The sequence below is a fragment of the Amblyraja radiata genome, chromosome 38, assembly GCF_010909765.2.
Source record: "Amblyraja radiata isolate CabotCenter1 chromosome 38, sAmbRad1.1.pri, whole genome shotgun sequence".
Lineage (NCBI taxonomy): Eukaryota > Metazoa > Chordata > Chondrichthyes > Rajiformes > Rajidae > Amblyraja > Amblyraja radiata.
The window spans coordinates 7,077,111-7,095,853 of NC_045993.1; the positions used below are offsets into that span (position 1 = coordinate 7,077,111).

Here is an 18,743-nt window from a genome sequence, read left to right on the forward strand (position 1 = left end):
TGCAGTACAAAGATTTATCATGATCATCATTAAACTTTTCCCAGACTCTGGCAGTATTCCTTAGAAACAATGTCCCAGGATCAAAGTCAGATAACCCAGTAAATTGACGGAAGATCTGTGGATTTCTACATCGATCAGCTGGTGTCACTTCCATCTTCTCCAGCTTTGCAGATGATTTGGGAGTCAGAAGCCCTTCAGTGCAGTGGCAGGGAGGCCTCAGTTCGCTACTCGCAAGCCAGCTTGCTGTCAAAACTAGAAAGGGCGACTGCAAAGGCCTGAAGGGGGCACATGGGATAGTTGTAGTCCATGGTGAATACGTCATCTGCCACCCGGCCAAACTGCATGATGATATAATCAGCTGGAACCAAGGGAGAGAGAGAGAGAATTCATATGTAGGAAGGAACTGCAGATGCTGGATTAAATCGAAGATAGATACAAAATGCTGGAGTAACTCAGGCAGCATCTCTGGAGAGAAGGAATGGTTGGCCGTTCGGGTAGAGACTTCTTCTGAAGAAGAGAGAGACTTAGTTGGCTCATTCCAATTCATTCTGTTGAAGTCACCCCCATCCAATTCCAGGTTGTCCTCTGAACCTTCCTCCACTCAATCCACATCTCGACCCTCACCACATTATCAGCCTTGTCCCGTACTTTTCTCCTGTGTCTTCTCTCCAGAGAGGCTGCCTCATGCGCTGCGTTACTCCAGTATTTAATACCTACCTTCCGTCCCAAGTCTTTCTATGGCTCATTCAACTTTACTTTAGTCTTTAGAGATACAGCGCAGAAACAGGCCCTTTGGCCCACCAAGTCCGTGCCGACCAGCGATCCCTGCACACTAACGCTATCCTACAACTTAGGGACAGCTTAAGCCCCTGTCCCACTTTCCCGAGTTACTCACGAATTCTCCCGAGTTTTCCCCTTGATTCAGACTCGGAGATGCCAGCCGTAGGTACTCGGGGCTGTTTTTTTTACTCGTGGACATTTTTCAACATGCTGAAAAAAACGTCCCGACTTACCTGATGCCCCGAGTACCTACAGATGGCATTACGAGCCGCTACGATATATCTACGGCCTCCTACAGACTCGCTACGGACATTCCCCAAGTTTGAATCAAGGGGAAAACTCGGGAGAATTCGTGAGTAACTCGGGAAAGTGGGACAGGGGCTTTACAATTACACCGAGCCAATTTAACCTACAAGCCTGCACGTCTTTGGAGTGTGGGAGGAAACCGGAGACCCCGGAGAAAACCCACGCGGGGGTCACAGGGGAGAACGTACAAACTCCGTACAGACAAGCGCCCGTAGTCGGGATCGAACCCGGGTCTCTGGCGCTGTGAGCTGGGCCGGATTTACCTATAAACTAGACAAGTTTAAGCTTAGGGCCTCGAGGTCTAGGGGGGCCTCCGGCCAAGGCAGGACACCTACCGTTCAACTCTGGGCGGGCCCCCCTCTCTATCTCCATCTCCCCCCCGCTATCCGTGTCCGGGCCGCCCGGCTCCGCTCGCTCCTCATCCGCCGGCACGGCCGGCCACCTTGCACATGCACATGCGCATTGCTGCGGCCTGCACGTCCTCCCCCCTGCACATGCGCACAACCACGGCCAGCACATCATCGGCCGCCCTGCGCATGCGCACTGCAACGGCAACTGGTCGGCGCTGGGCACTTTCTCCCTCGCTTTGAATTGTGGGAGATTTGGCCGCCATGGCCTCACCGCCAGCGCTGAAAACCAATGCGGAGGGGGCCTCACAAATGGAACAGCTTAGGGCCTCTCTTCATCTAAATCCAGCCCTAGCTGTGAGGCAGCAACTCTACTGCCACCCCAGTCCTGTACTATCTGGAGCCATTCCCTTCATCCCTCCGCTACGGAGACCACAAAGCTTTCCGTCGGGCCCGGCAACGTGCTACTCACGGTCATTGGCGTGGATTATCTGGAAGTTCTTCACAGAGGCCTGGGTGACTCGCCCGTGGAAGTTTAGCACGTAGGACTGAGTGTCTTCATTCCAGACCGGGGCCTTGTTGTGCAGCTCGATGATGTTCTCCATGTTCTTGTTTTGCCAACGTGTCAGCAGCGTCTCGTGGTCCTGCCGTGGAAAAACACTGGTCAATACTCAGCCCAAAGCCCAGGGCAGGCAACAGCTCCTGACCCAAAAAAAGCCGGAGTAACTCGGCCAGTCCGACTGCATCTGTGGAGAAAAGGAATAGGTGACGTTTCGGGTCGAATCGTCACCAATTCCTCCTCTCCAGAGATACTGACTCTCCCACTGAGATACTCCAGCTTTTTGTGTCTATCTTCGGTTTAAAACAGCATCTGCAGTTCGTTCCGACACACCCCATGACCCAGGTTCCAGGCACACAGCAGATCTGACTGGCGACTGCCCACTGCTCCGAAACACCATCACTGGTACCCATGGATCGAGAGATGCACAGCTTCTCACTGCCCACTGCCCAACAACCAACGGCATCTAGTGTCGATGGGACAGGTTGGACCGAAGGGCCGGGTTCCACACTGCACGACTCTCACCAAGTTCCCTGGGGGGGGAACTGGAATCAATTAATGGCTCCAATAAAAATAGACGCCGGAAACACCCAGTAGGTCAGGCAACATCTGTGGAGACTGAGACCAATGTTTCCAGTCATCGACTCCTATCAAAACGAAGAAATAGCTCAAAGATAGACACAAATTGCTGGAGTAGATCAGAGGGTCAAGGCAGAATCTCAGGAGAAAAAGGATGGGTAACATTTCAGGTTGGGACCCTTCTTCAGACCCGAAACATCACCCATCCCATTTCCCCAGAGTTGCTGCCTGACCTGCTGAGTTACTCCAGCACTTTGTGTCTATCTTTGGGTATAAACCAGCATCTGCAGTTCCTTGTTTCCATTAAGAAATAGTTCATTTGTTTTTGTAGACAAAAATGCTGGAGAAACTCAGCGGGTGAGGCAGCATCTATGGAGCGAAGGAAATAGGCAACGTTTCGGGCCGAAACCCTTCATTTGTTTTGTGTGTTTTTGGAAGTTTTTCTTGAGATGTTTCACAGCTCTGATGCTGCCTGTCCTGCTTAGTGTTTCTGATATATTTAGCTTTTTTTTTGGCTTAATTTTGTCACTGAAAGAAAATCCTGAGCATCAATGTTTCCACTGGTGGGAGAGTCTCGGACCAGAGGTCAGAGCCTTGGGATTAGTAGGCACTCTTTTAAAAAGGTGAGGAGGAACTTCTATAGTCAGAGGGTAGTTAAGCTACAGAGGGTGGAACTCATTGCTCAGAGGGCTGTGGAGGGCAAGTCAGTGGATATCTTTAAGGCAGAGTTAGACAAATTCTTAATTAGAACGGGTGTCAAGTTTTATGGGGAGAAGGCAGGAAACTGGGATTAGGAAGCAGAGATCAGCCATGATTGAATGGCGGAGTAGATTCGATGGGCTGAATGGCCTAATTTTACTCCTATCACTTGTGAACTTGTGAAAGGACATGAACTGTGGGCTAGAGTAACTCAGCAGGTCAGGCAGCATCTCTAAGGACTAAGGAATGGGTGACGTTTCGGGTCGGGTCCTGGAATGACTTCGGAGTTAGTGAAAGGGAAATGCTGCAGTTACCCAAAGGCTGGGACTCACGTTCTTTGGTCGAATGGAAATCCTCTCGCTCTCCATGTTCATTCCTGGAATAATCACTGTCATTTTCCGAGGTCCTTTAAACCCGAGAATGTTGGTTTCCTGTATTGTAGAAGGAGCTCTGGGTTAGTCTGATCGCCATCCACAACCTCCAATCCTTGCTCCTCTTCTGCAAGCTTAGGAGTTAGCATGGAAACAGGCCCTTCGACCCATCGATTGCCCATTCACACTAGTTCTATGTTTGCCCATTTTTTTGCATCCACTCCCTATGCATAAGCACCCGGTGGATACCCACGCGGTCACAGGGAGAAGGTGCAAACTCCACACAGACAGTACCCGAGATCAGGACCTTGGGATGTGACCTGGGGTGATCGGGTGTTTCGAGTCTCACAACATCAGACACCCTCGCCCAGGCGACCCAGCGGGGTTGATCAGGCCCCGACTTGCGTCCCAGCAGCAACCGCCCACGGATCAGCCATCTTAGTAACCACTCTGCAGAGGTTGGGAGACTCTAGTGGGTGGATGCGTCCCAGCGCATCTAGAAGATGTATCTTTTTCACACACGACACCTGGGAAAGTCCATCCGACAATCGACAGATACAACTAAATCTGACCACACAATGGGTGGCACAGTGGTGCAGCTGGTAGAGCTGCTGCCTCATAGTGCCAGAGACCCGGGTTTCATCCTACTTCAGGTGCAGTCTGTGTGGAGTTTGCATGCTCTCCTTGTGACTGCGTGGCTTTCCTCCAGGCACTCCGGTTTCCTCCCACACTCCAAACACGCGCAGGCTTGTAGGTTAATCGGCTTCTGTACATTGCCCGTAATGTGTAGGGTGCAAGACTGGGATAACAGAACTAATGCGCAGGTCATCCATGGTCGGTGCGGAATCGATTGGCCGAAAGCGGCCCCACCGTTTCGGCACTGCTGTTTCGGCGCCTCCGTTTGGAAGCGCCGATCTTTTGCTAATTCATGAGAACGTCTCATTAAACACACACAAAACCACCACAACCAAGTAGAGAGCAGAAGATTGAGGGTAAAAACAAATCATTTTTAAAGTGCAATCATTAACAACGTAGACAGTAAATTATTACAAAGTCTCAAAATGCATTCGACTGGTTTGTCTTCAGGTTTATTATTGTTATATACTTAATTAAGATGAAAGTTTAGATGAATAAAGATGAGTTACCGGCTGGTTATTTTTATCTTGGGCATAGGAAAATTCATGACACAATTTATAGGGGACAACAGAAACCTACATTTATATTAAACGGGGGGACAATCAAAACCAGCGGTGCCGAAACGACGGCGCCAAAAAGTACCCGACCCGGCCGAAAGGCCTGCTTCCACGCTGAATCTCTAAAGTAAAACATATATCCTGAAACGGAGCAATGAAATGTTACATTCCAAAGATGTGCTGGGATTGTCAGTTAATTGGCCCTGGTCTGTAGACAGCGGATGCGAGAATGTGATGGTGTAGTGTGATCGGGTGATCAATGGTCAGCATGGACTCAGTGGGCTGAAGGGCCTGTTTCCATGCTGTATCTCCAAACTTGGTTTTGCCAGTCTGCGTGCTGTGCAACTTGTTTCCCCCTCCCTGGTTTCTCTTCCACCTCTTCCACAGTCCTCCTCCCTCCCACCCCTGGCTCCTCTGCAATGGATGTGACACTATCTGTAGTCCTTGCCCTCGTTAGATTTTCCTGGCATTGTGTATATACTCACATAGCAGACTGCCACGATCTCCTCGCGGATGGCCGGGGTCTCAGCAACAATGGGAGTCTTCTCTGGATTAACGCCATTATCAAATACCGTGAACTTGGTCCCAAACACATTGGACCTGTGTCAAGAAGAAACATACGTCTGGTTATATCGGGACCTCCCCCGCCGTGCAGTCAGTGAAATTTAGCCCCTGTACTAACTCCCTACTACTACTACTGTACTAACTATACTTAAGCCCCTGTCCCACTTTCACAACCTAATTCGCGACCTCTGACGACTTTAAACGACCTAAAAAAATCAAGGTCGCGGTAACCTACGACCCTCCACGATTATGCCTTTGGCCTCCTACGACTATGTTGAGGACCTCCCACGACTATGAACAAGATTCAATATTCAAGAGAGTTTATTGTCATGTGTCCCTGATAGGACAATGAAATTCTTGCTTTGTTTCAGCACAACAGAACATAGTAGGCATTGACTACAAAACAGATCAGTGTGTCCATATACCATTATATAAATATAAACACACATAAATAAATAAACTGATAAAGTGCAAATAAACAGATAATGGGTTATTAATGTTCAGAGTTTTGTCTGAGCCAAGTTTAATAGCCAGATGGTAGCTATTCCTGAACCTCCTTCGACCACGTTGAACACTGGCTTCGACCATGTACTGCTGTTTGCAGCAGCCCTTTTGCTTCAGCAGCCTTTTAAGACAGGCAGAAGGGGAAGAGCAAGGGTGAAGAGGGTGAGCTTCAGGTCAATGCTGATCCCCCCCCCACCCAGGCCATTGGTATTGGGGGAGAGGGGGAGGGGGCGATTGGAAGGGCAGAATTGGCGTGCCAGCTTTGCCATCCAGATCCGATCTGTTGCCTTTGTCTCACCTCAACTTGCCGATGAAACTCTCGCCAGCGCGGGACAGGTTTGTTGGGTCGGTAGAGATGAGGTAGTTGGACGTTTTGCTTTTCTTGCGTTTCCGTCCGGCCATCAAGAAAACCTGCGGGACACGCGACCACACAACAGGCATTTACTCTTCATGGCTGGGGACGTCCATAATGTCCACAGACAGAGAACAGATCACCCCCACCTCACTCCCCACACCTCCCTCCCCCCCACCCTCACTCATCTACACTTAGACCAATAGGCAAGGATTCTCCAGGATTGGGAATGCCATGATTCCTGGTCCATATGGATTCCAACCCGAGATATCGGACTGACTGATGAACCTGTACCTTTTTCCCATCATCCCTCTCCAAGTGTAGGTAGTAGGTCGGGAACATTCCCTTATCCATTCCCTTCTTGTCCCGTGTGATCCGACATTTGACAACGGTTCCTTGGGGCGCAGGCTTGAAGGCAAATTCTTCCACGTTTCCCACTTTAATTGGGACACCCTCAGTTCTGGATTCATCCTGGATAATAAGACAGGGTGTCACCGATGCAGTAGGCAGCAAATAACAGAGGAAACCTAAGCCCCTGTCCCACTTAGGAAACCTGAACGGAAACCTCTGGAGACTTTGCGCCCCACCCAAGGTTTCCGTGCGGTTCCCGGAGGTTGCAGGTGGTTGCATGTAGTGGAAGCAGGTAGGGAGACTGACAAAAACCTCCGGGAACCGCACGGAAACCTTGGGTGGGGCGCAAAGTCTCCAGAGGTTTCCGTTCAGGTTTCCCAAGTGGGACAGGGGCGTTAGTGAGTAAAATACTTCAACTCAGTGAAAGAAGGCGGCAGAAAGAATACATCTCATTGGCATCTTTTACAAGCCAGTGACGAATTGGGTTTAATAAAAATGAACTGCAGATGCCGAGTTAATCCAAAGATACACACAAATGCTGGAGTAAAACTCAGCAGGTCAGGCGGCATTTCTGGAGAAAAAAGAACCACCTTTTTCTCCAGAGATCTTTTCGCAGAGGGGAATGAAAAAAGGGGTCGCAGAGGGGAAGGAAAAGAGGGGAGCAAGATAAAGTTGTGTCTTACATCGCAGGTGATGATGGGTGGGATGGAGTCTGACTGCTCGCTGTTGTGGATCTGAGGGGAGATGCTCTCCTCCTCTTCTCTCTCCTCCTCATCATCATCATCATCATCACCATCATCATCCTCATCTTCATCCTCATCCTCATCTTCCTCGTCCTCATCCTCCTCTTCCTCCCCTGCTTCCGTCTCTTCCATCGCCTTCTCCTCATCCAACTCCTTGTCGATGAGCTTCTTCCGTGCTGGAGCTGCAGAGGAGAGTGAACAGTGTTGATGCTTTAGACCAAGATTGTCACAGGGACAACCAAAATTTACATTGGAATTTAAGGCAATAGTAAGGATAAGATGCAAATGCTGAGTTGTATTAAAAAAAGGCATTGAAAAATGTCCATTTATAAAATGCCCATTTAACAAACGCGCATTTAAAAAAACTCTCATTATAAAAATGTCCATTTAAAAAAGGCCTTTAAAAAAATGCCTATTTCAAAAATGACTTTTAAAAAAGCACTAAAAAAGGCATTAGTAAGGATCACAAACAAATGATGAATTGTATTAAAATCCATCTTGTTCACCAGCCGCTCAGGGGAGGAAATTTGTCCTGACTGCAAACGCTGGAACCTCGAGTTAAAAAACACAAAGTGCTGGAGGAACTCAGCAGGTCAGGCAGCATCTGTGAAAGGATCAGCCATGATCACAATGGCTCGAAGGGCCGAATGGCCTCCTCCTGCACCTATTTTCTATGTTTCTATGAATTGGACAGAAGAGACTTCTTCAGGCCGACGTTTGCCGCCCTGGTCTAGTCTCCAGACCAGTCCCAGACCCCAGACCCCTCCACCTTTGCTCATTAGACTTTAGAGATACAAAGTGGAAACAGGCCCTTCGGCCCAGCGAGTCCATGCCGACCAGCGATCACCCCGTACACTAGCACTATGCTACACTCCGGGGACGATTTTATAGCTTACCAATGCCAATTAACCTAAAAACCTGTACGTCTTTGGAGTGTGGGAGGAAACCGGAGCACCCGGAAAAGACACACAAGGTCGCAGGGAGGACGTACAATCTCCGTACAGACAACACCTGTGGTTAGGATCAAACCCAGGTCTCTGGCGCTGTGCGGCAGGCAGCACTCCACTGCTGCGCCATTGTGCCGCTCATTGACTTGGCATCTGGTTGACTTTTAAATGAGGTCTGAAACGGCCGAGTAGGCCAATAAATATATATAAACCACCGAGGTGAATGGGGACTCGACAGGGTGTGAGAAGCTTGTTGGATTCTGGATAGCATCTTTACAAAGACCCTACAGCGGAGCAAGATAGACCACTCGACGAAAAAGACGTAGTACGGTCATGGGCAGATTCATGGGTAATTTTCGGCCCCATTTCCGTAACCGGCTTCCGTCTCCGCACCAAACATCCCGTAGCGGAGCAAAGATACTAGTGCGGAGACGGAAGCCGGTTACGGAAACATCCTCGAACTGCAGATGCTGGTTTAAACCGAAGATGGACACAAAATGCTGGAGTAACTTGGCGGGACAGGCAGCATCCCTGGAGAGAAGGAATTGGTGACGTTTCGGGTCGAGACCCTTCTTCTGTCTTCAGACTTCACCCATTCCTTCTCTCCAGAGATGCTGTCTGTCCTGCTCCAGTTACTCCAGCATTCTGTGTCTATCCCCAATAGTCCCCCTTTGCTCTCTCGGTGTCCTCCACCCGCTCCCAAACCCCCCACCCACCCACACTGAGTTCCTCTGTGTTCTCTCTGCGCCCCCCCCCCTCCCCCAGGCAAGCAGGTGAACAGAGTGTTGACCAAGTCCAGGTGATGGGTAGGGTTGGGGCACCCAAAGCGTCAGTCAGAGACTCCTGAATTACTGCACAGCTCACCTCTTATCTTCCTTCGCCTGTTCCTCTTCGTCGAAGCTGGCACAGTGACAACTTCCTCCAGGTCTTCGCTCGAGTCGTCCACCGTGAAGATTTCAACCTTCCGGTCCGTCTCCTCCACCTCTTCCCGAAAGGCCACGATCTCATCGCCCGCTGGAAGCACAGCGGAGGCGTTTGTGGTGAGCGCGGAAGGGAACAGGTCAGAATCCCCTTCCACACGGTCACTCTGCAACCCAATGTCCTTCAGAAGGAGGGGGGCTGAGGCAGAGGCACCTCCTGAAGGCTTTCTCCACCCACACTGGACTTTGCCAGATTCCCAGTTTACCTCTCCCTCTCCTCGCACATTTGAATTCTTTCCCTCTCTTCAGCCATTCCACAAGGCAGCTTCCAAATATGTACCCTGTGCCATTCTCACACCTGCCTGCCACCCCTTCCCCTCAACTATCTTCCACCACTCTCTTTCCCCTATCTTCACCCCTCGTCCTCCATTATCTTCCATCCCCTCGCCGTCCCGCTAAAAAAAACACAGACGCAGAGAGAGACAGAGAGAGATACTGATACAGATACAGAGAGAGAGAGAGACAGAGACAGGCACAGAGACAGACACAGAGACAGAGACTTTCACATTGCACATATCACACTGTCTGCAGCTGGGAAGGACATTGCAAGAGACTAAAAATGCTGGAATCCTGAGCAAAACTAATATAACAGCTGGAGGGACAGCATCTGAGGAGGGATAATGGACGCACAATGTTTTGACCCGAGATCCTTCTTCAGTCAGTGACCGCAACGCCATTTCCCTCCTCAGACGCTGCCTGACCCGCCGAGTTCCTCCAGCACTCTTTCCTTCGCAACCGGGAAGGACGTGGTGGGTACACAAAATTGCTGGGGAAACTCAGCGGGTGCAGCAGCATCTATGGAGCGAAGGAAATAGGCGACGTTTCGGGCCGAAACCCTTGGGTTTCGGCCCGAAACGTCGCCTATTTCCTTCGCTCCATAGATGCTGCTGCACCCGCTGAGTTTCCCCAGCAATTTTGTGTACCTTCGATATTCCAGCATCTGCAGTTCCCTTTTGAACAGGACGTGGTGGGTGTTGACCGGGTCTGTCGGGGCAGGTACGTACCGCGATCTCTCTCACCTTCCTTCCACCACTGCCTCTTCTCGCCGTTTGCTCCCGTCCGGGATATCACCTTCAGGGGGGTTTGGAGCTTGTGGCCGGTGTCGGTCACTTTCAAGTCGTCGGCTAACGATTCTGCGGAGAGCGGTGGGAGACGTCAGCGGCGGGGTTAGGGTTAGGGCCAGGGACTCTCGTTGTATTCAAGTGGTGGAGGCAGGGCAGGGGCGGGGAGACGCTAGGTGGCTCGGGTGGAGGAAGAGACGCACACGGCCGGCGAGCGAGGGAGCGAGGGACAGAGGACTTGGAATTGGAGAGTAAAGAGCCTGTCCCACTTACGCGACCTTTACAGGCGAATGCCGGCACCCGTGATAGGTCGCCAACATTTTCAAAATTTCACCAGAAAGACGCTACGACTCTTGGAGACCTCTCACGACCATACAGCCTATGGGTGAGTGAGTGGGTGAGTGAGTGGGTGAGTGGGTGAGTGAGTGAGTGGGTGGGTGAGTGGGTGAGTGAGTGTGAGAGTGAGTGGGTGAGTGGGTGGGTGAGTGGGTGGGTGAGTGAGTGGGTGGGTGAGTGAGTGGGTGAGTGAGTGAGTGGGTGAGTGGGTGGGTGAGTGAGTGGGTGAGTGAGTGAGTGAGTGTGAGAGTGAGTGGGTGAGTGGGTGTGAGTGCGTGCTTGGTGCGTGGTGTGTGCGGTGCTTGGGTGGGTTCGTGCGTGGGTGGGTGCGTGCTTGGGGTGAGTGAGTGGTGGGTGCGTCTGGGTTCTTGTGCGCGTTGGTGTGCGCGGCGTGGGTGGGGTGCCTGCGTCGTGCGCTGCGCGTGCGTGGGTGCGTGGGTGGGTGATGCGTGCGCGGTGGTGCGTGCGTGCGCGTGCTTGGGTGCGTGGGTGCGTGCTGGGTGTGCGTGGGTGGGTGGGTGCGTGCTGGTGGGTGGGTGAGTGCGGGCGTGGTGCGTGCGTTGGTGGGTGCGTGGGTGCGTGCTTGCGTGCGCGTGTTTGCGTGGGTGCTGGCGCTGGGTGCGTGGGTGCGTGCGGTGGGTGCGTGCGTGGGTGCGTGGGGTGGCGTTGCGTGGGGGTGCGTGCGTGGGTGCGTGGGTGCGTGGTTCGTGCGTGCGTGCGTGCGGTGCGCGTGCGTGGGTGCGTGCTGCGGTGCGTGTCGTGCTGCGTCGGGGTTCGTGGGTGCGTGGGTGCGGTGGGTGGGTGGGGCGTGGGTGCTTGGTGGTGCGTGCTTCTGTGGTGCGCGTGCGTGGTGCTGGGTGGGTGGTGCGTGGTGGGTGGGTGCGTGGTGAAGGTGTGCGTGGTGGGTGGGTGTGCGCCGTGCGTGGGTTGCGTGGGTGCGTGGGTGCGTGGGTGGGTGCGTGCGTGGGTGGGTGGGTGAGTGCGGGGTGTGGCGTGGCGTGCGTGGGGTGAGGGTGCGTGGTGCGCGTGGCGTGGGTGCGTGCGTGCGTGTGCGCGTGCGTGGGTGCGTGGTGTGGTGGGTTGCGTGCGTGCGTGGGTGGGTGCGTGCGTGGGTGCGTTTGGGTGCTGGGTGGGTGCGTGCGTGCGTGGGTGGGTGAGTGAGTGGGTGGGTGAGAGTGAGTGAGTGAGTGAGTGAGGGTGAGTGAGTGAGTGAGTGAGTGAGTGAGTGGGTGGGTGAGTGAGTGTCTATGCCCTGTGCTGTGGGGACTTACCAGGTGGAACGGCTGAGCTCCTGTGTTTGGATGGACTCGGACCTTTCTTTACTCTCGGGCCTCCCTCAGCCATTACCGCCGGATGTTCACAAAGCTTGAATAGATTTTGTGGGCCCCCCACCACGTTCTCCTGCAGCTCCTCCACGGACACCTCCAGGACATCTGCGGTATCAAGAAACAGCAACACACATCAGTATACAAGGACCGTGTGGGTCGGCATTAAGGGCGGCACGGTGGCGCAGCGGTAGAGTTGCTGCTTCACAGCGCCAGAAACCCGGGTTTGATCCTGACTACAGGAGCTGTCCGTACGGAGTTAGTACGTTCTCCTTCATGACCCGTGTGGGTTTTCTCCGGGTGCTCCGGTTTCCTCCCACACTCCAAACACATACAGGTTTGTAGGTCGACAAAAATGCTGGAGAAACTCAGCGGGTGAGGCAGCATCTATGGAGCGAAGGAAATAGGCGACGTTTCGGGCCGAAACCCTTCTTCAGACTTGTGGGTTAATTGGCTAGGTATAATTGTAAATTGTCCCTAGTGTGTGGTGGATGGCGTTAGTGTGCGGGGTTGGCTGGTCGGCACGGACTCGGTGGGCTGAAGGGCCTGTTTCTGCGCTGTATCTCTAAACTAAACTAAAAGATGGGAGAGAGGGGGATGAGCAAGATGAGTAACAGTCAGTGGAAGTCGAGCACACCACTGTTCATTCACCTGTCCTTGTTCCTCAATGGGATGGGTTGCTTCCCCTAGACTGTTCCAGTTCCTGAGCAAAGATACGGACTACATCTGTATATTGTGTCTACCTACATACTACATCCATTGGCTTTGCTCTGGATACTCAACCATTGAAGTTGAGCACCTCCAAGAGTCCAATGCTCTTGGATTGCAACCTTGTCGTGGTCGGGGAGCGTGTGTGTCTCAGTGACCCCTAGAGCTATGCCAGCGGGAGATTCGTCTCCTGTTAGGGTCTCCCATGCTGGACAGGTGGAAGGGTAGAGGCGAGACCAAGAGCGATCCACTGGTCCTCCAGGTTGGAGATTGAGCACAGGGCTAACAACCCTGTCTCGTAAAACTAACATGTTACGGAAACAGCAACTGAAGGAATCAACACCACTGAGTGGAGGACCTTCGTTGCTGCCCTACATGCCAGGAGGCATCATCGGCAGTAAGTAAGTAAGTACGTAATGCCCCTGTCCCACTTAGGAAACCTGAACGGAAACCTCTGGAGACTTTGCGCCCCACCCAAGGTTTCCGTGCGGTTCCCGGAGGTTGCAGGTGGTTGCCGGAGGTTGCAGGTAGTGGAAGCAGGTAGGGAGACTGACAAAAATCTCCGGGAACTGCACGGAAACCTTGGGTGGGGCGCAAAGCCTCCAGAGGTTTCTGTTCAGGTTTCCTAAGTGGGACAGGGGCATAAGAGTCTAATGATAAGGAACTGCAGATGCTGGTTTACACCAAAGATAGACACAAAATGCCGGAGTAACTCAGCGGGTCTGGTGAAAATGGATAGGTGATGTTTTGGGTTGAGACCTGTAGGATCATCGTGATACATACATGATTGCCAGAGGGTTTTTGTCAGGATATTTCCCCTTTCGGGATAATATAGAACAAGGGATGGTAGTTTCATGATAACCCACTCGAGACGGAGGTGAGGTTTTCATCTCGCTGTGATTTTTGAATCTGCGCAATTCTCTGCCAAGGCAAAGAGAGACATGCATGATGAACGGAAGAGTCGAGGATTATTAACAACAGCCAGAAAAGGACTTAAAGTGCTGGAATAACTCAGCGGGTCAGGCAGCATCTCTGGAGAACATGGAAGGGTGACGTTTCAGATTGGGACCCTTCGATCAGACCAGCATCTGCAGTTCCCTTGTTTCTATGGGTTTTGTAGGTTAATTGGCCTCTGTAAATTCCCCCTGATGTTAATGAGAAAGTGTGTGGGGTGTGTGTGGGGGGGGGGGGGGGGGGGGAGAGAAGTTGCTGCGAGTCCAGGTGGATGTGGAGGAGAAAGGGGAGGAGAGAGTGGTTGTTAAAGGTGGTTGTTAAAGGTTGCCTAAAATTTGAGAATTCAATGTTCATACCATTGGGTTTTAAACTGTACCCAAGCGGGTACTATTATGACCCTCCTTGAGTCAGACCCTTTCTCTTCCAATAGAAGCCCCTCCATGTTTACTATTTCTCCCCTTCAACCCACAAGTAAAGGCCAAAGGGATATTATTTCACATAATATAATCGACCAAATCCCCAATTGCAATTTACATGAGATGCAGTTCCTCCATTTTGTATGTGGCCTCACTCTGGCAATGGAGGAGGCCCAGGACAGAAAGGCCAGTGTGGGAAGGGGGGTGGTTGTGGAGAAAGGCCAGTGTGGGAGGTTGTGGAGAAGTCAAATGGTCACATTGAACAGCTGGGCTAGCTCCCACTTCTGCATTCTTCGATAATCCGATTTTACCTCATCCAGCCCCGACTCAAAAAAACAAACCGTTTCTCAATCCGGTTCCATGACAACTGCTGGGAGGGTACAGATTGACATATCTTAACAGCCCCAACTGTCATTAAAGACCTCACAACCAGTTCCTGATTCTAATCCCAAGCACCTCATCATTGCCTCTGGATCTGAAAGTATCTATCAGGCCCTCATCCATACCTTCTTCCAGACTCCATGCCTGTTCCTTGGTGATCATAGCCTTGTTGTGAATCTCTCGGTCCAGAAGCAAGCTGTCCCCATTATCCAGAGACTCTAAGCGGAGCTGGGCGCTGGATATCTCCTCCACTGGGATCTTGCAGGAGAAGTCTTGGGAAGGTACGACCGAGAGGGGAAGAGGAGATTATTAGAGAAGAACGACTCATCCATTACCCTAGTCAGTCTAGGGACCTGCTAACTGTTCCCAGTTCAGTCCCACCCACCAACATCTCAATCCGAATCCTCCCCCTTCTCTGCCAAATGTAGCTTCAGTTGCTCTTTACTGCACACAAGGGCACAGACAGACAGCCGTGCGAAAACGCACACCTCAGATTCAGGGGCAGTTTTTTCTCAGCTGTTATAGAAAACTGGTTGTTGCAGTCTTCATAGAAACATAGAAAACAGGTGCAGGAGTAGGCCATTCGGCCCTTCGAGCCTGCACCGTCATTCAATATGATCATGGCTGATCATCCAACTCAGTATCCTGTACCTGCCTACTCTCCATACCCCCTGATCCCTTTAGCCACAAGGGCCACATCTTAAATATAGCCAATGAACTGGCCTCAACTACCTTCTGTGGCAGAGAATTCCAGAGATTCACCACTCTCTGTGTGAAAAATGTTTTTCTCATCTCGGTCCTAAAAGACTTCCCCCTTATCCTCAAACTGTGACCCCTTGTTCTGGACTTCCCCAACATCGGGAACAATCTACCTGCATCTAGCCTGTCCAACCCCTTAAGAATTTTGTAAGTTTCTATAAGATCCCCCCTCAATCTTCTATCAGGCAACTGAACCATCTACTCACCAGCTACAGAGTGTTACTGACCTCCCATCTACCTCATTGGAGCCCCTTGGACTATCTTTAATCAGACTTTACCTTGCACTAAACATTATCCCTGTTATCCTGTATCTGTACACTGTGGACAGCTCGATTGTAATCGTGCATGTAGTCTTTCCGCTGACTGGATAGCGCGCAACAAAACAGTTTTCCACTGTACCTCGGTACACGTGACAATAAACTAAAGAGCTAAAGAGCTCCACTCTCTTCACATGATGTCTGGATTATTCACATGTTGATTTAAGGACACAGTGCCTGCTCTCAGATAGTTTTCCAAGTCAAATATCCCCAGGGCTTGCCACCGCCCGATGCTCCCCATCCTAATCTGATCAATTCCCTCTTTCAGCTCGGTCTATTACGACCCTCCTCGAGTCAGACCCTTTCTCTTCCAATAGAAGCCCCTCCATGTTTACTATTTCTCCCCTTCAACCCACAAGTAAAGGCCAAAGGGATATTATATCACATAATATAATCGACCAAATCCCCAACTTGCTACTGGGTAGAAAGTTCCAAACCCATTGTTGAATTGAATTGAATTCTTTATTGTCAGGTGACATGTCACAGTGAAATTCTTTGCTTGCATACCTTGCCAAGGTATGCAACAGTCACCCATAAAGGGCGCTTACAAAGTTACAAGCTCCCCCCACCGCGCCATCCCCCTTTCAAGTCAAGTCAAGTCACTTTTATTTATATAGCACATTTAAAAAACAACTCTCGTTGGCCAAAGTGCTTTACATTGGTATAAGAATAGTATAAACAAACAACAGTGGTTCATAGGTTAAATACAAACATCACTACATACATATAGCCCTCGTTCAGAGGACATCAAAAAAGGCTCGGGAGTAGAGATGAGTTTTAAGTCTCGACTTTATTCTTCCCCCCATCCCTCACAGCAGTCCCCCCACGTCAGGTCCTCTATTGTCCATTGTTCCTCACGGCAGCCCCCCCCCCCCCCACTACGCCGGAGATGAAGGGCCAAAGCGGGTCGAGGAGCATAGGAGAGGGAACCGGTGTCTGGCCAACCGCGCCCTCAAGTGAGGCACTCCTGAAGCACAAAGATGGACAGGCAAGGAGAGGGATGTTGCATCCAAGGAAGGCGATGGCTGGAGGCCCTGCAGAAGCCTGGGGCTCGCCTGGATCGGGCACCGCTCATAAGGCCTAGAGCACGGACTGGAGTTTGAAAATAGCGCCAAATCCTGGCACCTTTTGCATGCGGGATCAGCAGACTATTTCTGTACACTTGCTAATCGAGGATGTGCTTAGGTATAGGAATACTGGACTGGATTGTATGTAAGAAAACAATTCCACTCTGTGGTTGCACATGTGAGAGTCAAACCACCATTCAATCTCTGTGTGTGTGTGACAGGCTGTCCAACAGTGTCCAAGAATTAATTTGATGTCCAAGAGTCCCACTGCGGCACAAGAATAGATGTAGTACCTGCAAGCATGTTGATACTATGTGTTTCAAATGCCGAGGACTGCCCTTCAGCCTTTTTGAGCTGCCTGGACTTCACCTTGGCATCTGGGTTAGCCTGAACCATTAGAATATCCTGCCGTTTCCGTCTCTGTTTCTGCTTCAAGAGATTCCACTGAGAAAGCAGAGACAATGAAGCATTAGCCCCAGTTCAATGCAGCACAGAAATCACCCTCTCCACACAACCCCAGATAGAACTGCTGCCTCACAGCGCCAGAGACCCGGGTCCGATCACTAGACAACAATAGGTGCCATTCAGACCTTCGAGCCAGCACCGCCATTCACTGTGATCATGGCAGATCATCCCCAATCAGTACCCCGTTCCTGCCTTCGCCCCATATCCCCTGGCTCCACTATCCCATGACTCCGCTATCTGAGATCCTGACCTCGGGTGCTGTCTGTGGGGAGTTTGCACGTTCCCTCTGCGACCGTGTGGGTCTCCTCCCAAATCCCAGATATGTGCAGGTTTACAAGCTAATTGGCCCTCTGTAACTTGCCCCCTAGAGTGTAGGACTGGATGCGAAAGTGTGATAACATAGAACTAGTATGAAGGGGTGATCAATGGCTGGCGTGGACTCGGTGAGCCAAAGTGTCTGTTACAGGGTTAATTCCCGGGATGGCGGGACTGTCATATGCTGAGAGAATGGAGCGGCTGGGCTTGTACACTCTGTAGTTTAGAAGGATGAGAGGGCATCTCATTGAAACATATAGACATAGACATAGACATAGAAATTAGGTGCAGGAGTAGGCCATTCGGCCCTTCGAGCCTGCACCGCCATTCAATATGATCATGGCTGATCATCCAACTCAGTATCCCGTACCTGCCTTCTCTCCATACCCTCTGATCCCCTTAGCCACAAGGGCCACATCTAACTCCCTCTTAAATATAGCCAATGAACTGGCCTCGACTACCCTCTGTGGCAGGGAGTTCCAGAGATTCACCACTCTCTGTGTGAAAAAAGTTCTTCTCATCTCGGTTTTAAAGGATTTCCCCCTTATCCTTAAGCTGTGACCCCTTGTCCTGGACTTCCCCAACATCGGGAGCAATCTTCCTGCATCTAGCCTGTCCAACCCCTTAAGAATTTTGTAAGTTTCTATAAGATCCCCTCTCAATCTCCTAAATTCTAGAGAGTATAAACCAAGTCTATCCAGTCTTTCTTCATAAGACAGTCCTGACATCCCAGGAATCAGTCTGGTGAACCTTCTCTGCACTCCCTCTATGGCAATAATGTCCTTCCTCAGATTTGGAGACCAAAACTGTACGCAATACTCCAGGTGTGGTCTCACCAAGACCCTGTACAACTGCAGTAGAACAATATAAGATTGTTAAGGGTTTGGACACGCTAGAGGCAGGAAACATGTTCCCGATGTTGAGGGAGTCCAGAACCAGGGGCCACAGTTTAAGAATAAGGAGTAAGCCATTTAGAACGGAGACGAGGAAACACTTTTTCACACAGAGAGTGGCGAGTCTGTGGAATTCTCTGCCTGGAGGGCGGTGGAGGCTGGTTCTCTGGATACATTCAAGAGAGAGCTAGATAGGGCTCTTAAAAATAGCGGAGTCAGGGGATATGGGGAGAAGGCAGGAACGGGGTACTGATTGGGGATGATCAGCCATGATCACATTGAATGGTGGTGCTGGCTCGAAGGGCCGAATGGCCTACTCCTGCACCTATTGTCTATTGTCTATTGTCATGCTGAATCTCTAAACTAAACGTGCAAGCTGCGAGGTTCATTGGCCCTCTGTAAATTGCCCCAAGTGTGTAGGACTGGATGGGAAAGTGGCGTGACATAGAGTTAGTGTGAACGGGTGATCGA

The 18,743-nt window shown here is 51.1% G+C and overlaps 1 protein-coding gene across 3 annotated transcripts in view; it reads right to left on the reverse strand.

Annotated features, from left to right (window-relative positions):
- Positions 1-18,743, reverse strand: part of LOC116966971 (tubby protein homolog) — a 26,833-nt gene continuing 8,090 nt past the window's right edge. For 2 of the 3 annotated variants that reach the window (XM_033013375.1, XM_033013372.1), the window contains 12 exons: positions 16,893-17,043; positions 14,582-14,728; positions 11,944-12,105; positions 10,295-10,408; positions 9,160-9,309; positions 7,289-7,530; positions 6,549-6,725; positions 6,201-6,313; positions 5,320-5,434; positions 3,603-3,701; positions 1,906-2,077; positions 1-358 (listed from right to left, as the gene is read on the reverse strand). In XM_033013375.1, coding sequence (XP_032869266.1) covers positions 225-358; positions 1,906-2,077; positions 3,603-3,701; positions 5,320-5,434; positions 6,201-6,313; positions 6,549-6,725; positions 7,289-7,530; positions 9,160-9,309; positions 10,295-10,408; positions 11,944-12,105; positions 14,582-14,728; positions 16,893-16,995 — 1,728 coding nt within the window. In that variant the 5' untranslated portion in view covers positions 16,996-17,043 and the 3' untranslated portion in view covers positions 1-224. The remainder of the gene's footprint in view (positions 359-1,905; positions 2,078-3,602; positions 3,702-5,319; positions 5,435-6,200; positions 6,314-6,548; positions 6,726-7,288; positions 7,531-9,159; positions 9,310-10,294; positions 10,409-11,943; positions 12,106-14,581; positions 14,729-16,892; positions 17,044-18,743) is intronic. The other variant, XM_033013374.1, reaches the window with a different exon arrangement.